This window comes from Aptenodytes forsteri, unplaced genomic scaffold, assembly GCF_000699145.1.
Source record: "Aptenodytes forsteri isolate BGI_AS27 unplaced genomic scaffold, ASM69914v1 Scaffold553, whole genome shotgun sequence".
NCBI classification, from domain to species: Eukaryota; Metazoa; Chordata; class Aves; order Sphenisciformes; family Spheniscidae; genus Aptenodytes; species Aptenodytes forsteri.
Window position 1 is genome coordinate 4,802 of NW_008796203.1, and position 1,604 is coordinate 6,405.

Consider the following 1,604-nt stretch of genomic DNA (forward strand, 5'->3'; position numbering starts at 1 on the left):
GGCTTACCATGTCTGTGTAGATCTCGATAGCTCTGATCAAACAGTTAATGGCCTCTGAGAAGAGAAAGAACAGATTTAGTGAGCACGGGCGTTTGGGAAGAGCGGTGCCGGTTGCCACCCCTCCCCTCCCGCTCCCAGCCTCCCCAAAGCGACGGAGCTGTATTTATAGCGCGCTCAGAGATCAATAGCTACCGAAGAAAAGCTGCTGAGGCTACAAGGCTTCGAGGGAAATTCAGAGCACGCGAGCAGCGGCAGCGACCGTCAGGGGACGGCAGAGCAAATCCGAGACTCTCTCTGTTGGCACCGTCGCGTCCCCGCGCCCCGGCGTCTGGCAGCCAGTTCGCACCAGGCAGCCGACGGACTCCTCGCCGTACCAGAGGTCTCTGATCACAGACCGCCCGCACCGAGATCAGCGACTCTGCTCCCGTACGCGTTTGAACCCCCCAACCCCCCCGCGGACGGGAGTTACCCTAAGCCAAGGGGCACGCGGGGCGGGTTTAGGCTTCAACGGCAGCCTCCGAGCTCGCCGGGTGCCGAGGAGCTGTTGCCGCTACGCTTCCACCACAGCCCTGCTCGCTTCCACCGCAGCCCTGCTCGTGGTGCACCGTGCCCCGGGGCGGACGGGAGCAGGGCCGCGGGGGCGGGGAACAGGACGCATCTCCTGAGGTCCCCAGAGCAGGCGGGGAACGAAAAGCAGAACCCAGAGCCGCTCCACGCAGCTCCGGGAGCTGGGACGCAGGAGTGAGCTATTTGTTCCCCAGAACAAAAGGCCTTTGTTTGGGGCGCGGGGCGTTTTGAGACGCAGACCCCTAAACGTTCGGGATGCAGTCCCTGTGGAGGGACCAGCCCCGGTGGTAACTCCACAGCCCCCCTTTCTCCTGCCCCGCGGGACCAAGCCGGGAGCCCCCCTGCCGCCTCTCCCCAGACCGCGGGGTAGGATTTAACCCGGCGTCGACTCAGACCTGGCCCCCACTGTGACGTTTCATCCCAGAAGCTCAGCCGAAGGGGAGACACGCGCTCGTTGCTTAGACAAGCGCCCAGATCCACCACAGCCGGTCGCACGCAGGGCAGGACGGGGGGGCTGAAGCCGCAGCGTTTTGCTGTACTTCAGGAGGAGGCGCCTTCCCCTCGCCGTCTCCGAAGAGGCGTGGGAGGAACTCTGCTGCAGCTAAATGCCAGGCTCCAGGAGAGGGATCTTTCTCTGACTGCTCCCAGCTGTCGGGCTCGCAGCGCTCCCTGCCAGGGAGCCGAGCAGCCGAGGAGCTGCCATCTGACTGACGGCTGTCACAGCCCCCCCCTCACCCCGCCCGGGTACGTGGGACGGCGGTTCACGGTGGAGGAGAGACAGGAGAGAGCGGGGCTGGATCCCGAGCTCGTGTCGCAGCCGACCCAAGGGACCAGGCCAGCGCGGGCGCTCGGCTCCGAGGGCGGGAACACGTCCCTCCGGCGCCGAGCTCTTGGGTAAAGGCAGCTGCGGGACCCTTAACCAGCTCTGAGGACGGAGTCAGTTCGCCGAGAAGAGACAGTCGCGGACACGCAGGTGGTGTTCAACCACCTTTTTCTCTCCAGGAGTTCACCTGCAGGGTTGTGTCTTCATCCCGGCC

At 64.9% G+C, this 1,604-nt stretch overlaps 1 protein-coding gene across 1 annotated transcript in view; it reads right to left on the minus strand.

Annotated features, from left to right (window-relative positions):
* Window positions 1-1,604, minus strand: part of NAPA (NSF attachment protein alpha) — a gene marked incomplete at its 3' end in the record, with an annotated part of 11,364 nt that overhangs the window by 4,797 nt on the left and 4,963 nt on the right. The window contains exon 4 of the mRNA XM_009288185.1: window positions 8-54. Coding sequence (XP_009286460.1) covers window positions 8-54 — 47 coding nt within the window. The remainder of the gene's footprint in view (window positions 1-7; window positions 55-1,604) is intronic.